Source organism: Pteropus vampyrus, unplaced genomic scaffold (genome assembly GCF_000151845.1).
Source record: "Pteropus vampyrus isolate Shadow unplaced genomic scaffold, Pvam_2.0 Scaffold34, whole genome shotgun sequence".
Lineage (NCBI taxonomy): Eukaryota > Metazoa > Chordata > Mammalia > Chiroptera > Pteropodidae > Pteropus > Pteropus vampyrus.
The window spans coordinates 6,789,235-6,791,834 of record NW_011888815.1 but is presented as its reverse complement, the minus strand read 5'-3'; the positions used below and the strand labels follow the sequence as shown (position 1 = coordinate 6,791,834).

The following is a 2,600-nucleotide window of genomic DNA, read 5'->3' as shown; positions in this document are numbered from 1 at the left end:
TTCCTGATGGCTCACGAGTTTGAGCACATTTTCATGTGCTTACTGGCCATCTGTATGCCTTCTCTACAGAAAACCTTTGAGTTTTTGCGCTCAGTGGGGGTGACTTCCCTCAGCCTGGCTTTGCGAGCAGAGTTCCGCTTTCGTTTGTTACTTCTTTCATATGGAGTAACTCTTATTTTAATGGCTGTGTACTTTTGTTATATGTCTCATTTTTTTTTTTCCGGAATTAGACAGGCGATAGACAATAAAGGTAAATGTACACGGGAATATGCGTGTGTGTGTGTGTGTGTGTGTGTGTGTGTGTGTGTCCGTCCGACGTGGGGCAGTGGAAGAGTGGTGGATGTTAGGGTTTAGATGACAACTATTGAACGCTCTGTCAAAGCGACTTCATCCGTGAGGACAGTTCTTCCCCTAGCTCCCTCACGAGGATTACGTTTAAGAATTAAAGTGAAAGCATTTCACTCATTTTAAAACATGCAGCTGTAAGTTATTAGTGTCTTTAAGTTAGTATTAGTATTAGTGTAGTACTAGCTCTTCCAGCGATCGGGAAATAACCGCGTTTGCTTAACGGTTTCCGTTGTGCCCTCGTTGTGTAGGATTTTCTAGCTCACGTCATCCACCACCTGGCTGCTATCAGTTTGATGAGCTTCTCCTGGTGTGCTAATTACATTCGCAGCGGAACCCTCGTGATGATCGTGCACGACGTGGCCGACATTTGGCTGGAGGTAAATGTTTGCCATTAAAATGCTAATGATGATACCACGTCTTGGGGTCTCTGTGACGCCTCACGGGAAGCGTCACGTGCGAGCGATCCAGCAGGGCTCTCTGTCCTGAAGACGCGCACAGTCCATAGTTGTCTCCGGGGGGTCCCCAGATCCTTCAAGCTCAAAGAAATGAAACCTTTAGATTTTAATTTACAACCTTCTTTCTTCATGATGCTCGAGAGAGGTTCATTTGTGGGATTCCACTTGCGGATGTAGATGCTAGCTCGGGAGGTAAGCTGAGATATTTGAAGATGGAACAAACTCTAACCTTTTAAAAGGAAAACTTGGACTTAAGGCCTCTGGGTTTTTAACATTGGATGACACCATATATTGACTTAAGCCAAAGCCGAATACCCGTTGGATGCCTGCACTGCCCTACACTGGTGCTTAAAAGCTTTTTTATTTAAATGACATTTATTTTCTAAGGAGGGAATGTTTTGGAGGAAAGGACATTGAAACAAGAGTCTTTCTAATCCCAAACCACACAAAATACAAGGAACAAAGCAAAATTAGGCCCGTTTCCTCTCCACGTTTCTGTTACGTACTGGCTCCTGCTCGCCCTCGGGCACTGGTCCAGTGGCCCTCTTAGCTGCCAGCTGTGCTGCTGTGCCCAGAGCCACATCCTCAGGGCCAGTTAGTTCATCATTTAAACATGATCATTTATCATGAAGCTGGGGAAAGGATGCTAACCCGGTTCACATCCAGGATTGCCTCTCGAAGAGCCAATTATTAAATATAGGTAATATAGACGAAATTAAATGTAAGGTAATAGAATCTTGTTCTAGATCAGGGTTCAGCAAACTTTGGGAAAGGACCAGATAATATATCTAGGTCTGTGCACCACGTAGGATCTCTTGTCACGTATTTTGTTTGTTTGTTTGTTTGTTTATTTCTTTTCTTATACCCCTTTAAGAATGTGGAAACCATTCTTAACGTAAGACCAGCTTTAGCCCATCAGCTGGACTATAATTTGCCAAACCCTGTTCCAGTTACAACCGGAAGCCATTTGAAGCCATTTTAAAGCAGCAACTGGCTACTATTAAAATGTTATCTGTGCGGAGCATTTTGATTCTCGTGTGTAATCGTAATCAGACATGTGAATCCCATTCTGAAGGTCAAGGTTGTTACATTTGCTTCAGGGCAGCAAATGGCTCAGCGAAGGAAGGATCGTGCCAGTTTGGCATGTGTGACTGCTCTTCGAATGTGGCTTGTAATCACCCGCTACTCTGCTCACATGTCAGTAACCCAGCCTGAAAATTAAGACCACATTGGCCGTGACTTAGGGATTTTATGCTACTCTGTTGCTTCTGATCCCTCTGGTTCAATCGCCTTCGGTGTGTGACCACTGTTAAAACGGCTTCGTCGTGTTGTTTAAAGGGAGTTAGATGCAGGAACTGGAAATAAGAGCCGGGTTGTCTCCACCCTCCCCGACCCTGTCATCGACAGGACACAACTCATTAGTCGACCGGGCCAATCGCTTCATGCTTCGTGTTCTATTCTCAGCTGTAACGTGAGAGGCCACAGCTAACCCTTGGGTATATTTGTGAAGTTTAGCTCATTACTGTTAGAAAATGTTCTGAGGGCCTTGGGTAAAAAAAAAAAAAAAAAAAAAAAAAAAAACAGAAGAAAAACGAAATGTCAAGCTCAGATCCCTTTGCGGGTGGAATATGAGAACAGCTTCGTGTTGTTAATGGTCATGAATCACTCGCGATTGACCAGTCACGATAAATATTTGGGGTTCAGTGAACAAGGCCAGTTCCTCCCATCAACCGATGGTGGAGGCGCCACTAAGTGGGGGCCAGTTTTTGGTGCTCTCCAGGGGTGCCCGTCCCACCG

General features: G+C 44.7%; 1 protein-coding gene across 1 annotated transcript in view; it reads left to right on the top strand.

Moving 5' to 3' along the window:
• CERS3 (ceramide synthase 3) overlaps positions 1-2,600 on the top strand; it is an 88,064-nt gene that overhangs the window by 40,708 nt on the left and 44,756 nt on the right. Inside the window, exon 7 of the mRNA XM_011357317.2 lies at positions 597-725. Within this exon, the coding sequence (XP_011355619.1) occupies positions 597-725 (129 nt within the window). The remainder of the gene's footprint in view (positions 1-596; positions 726-2,600) is intronic.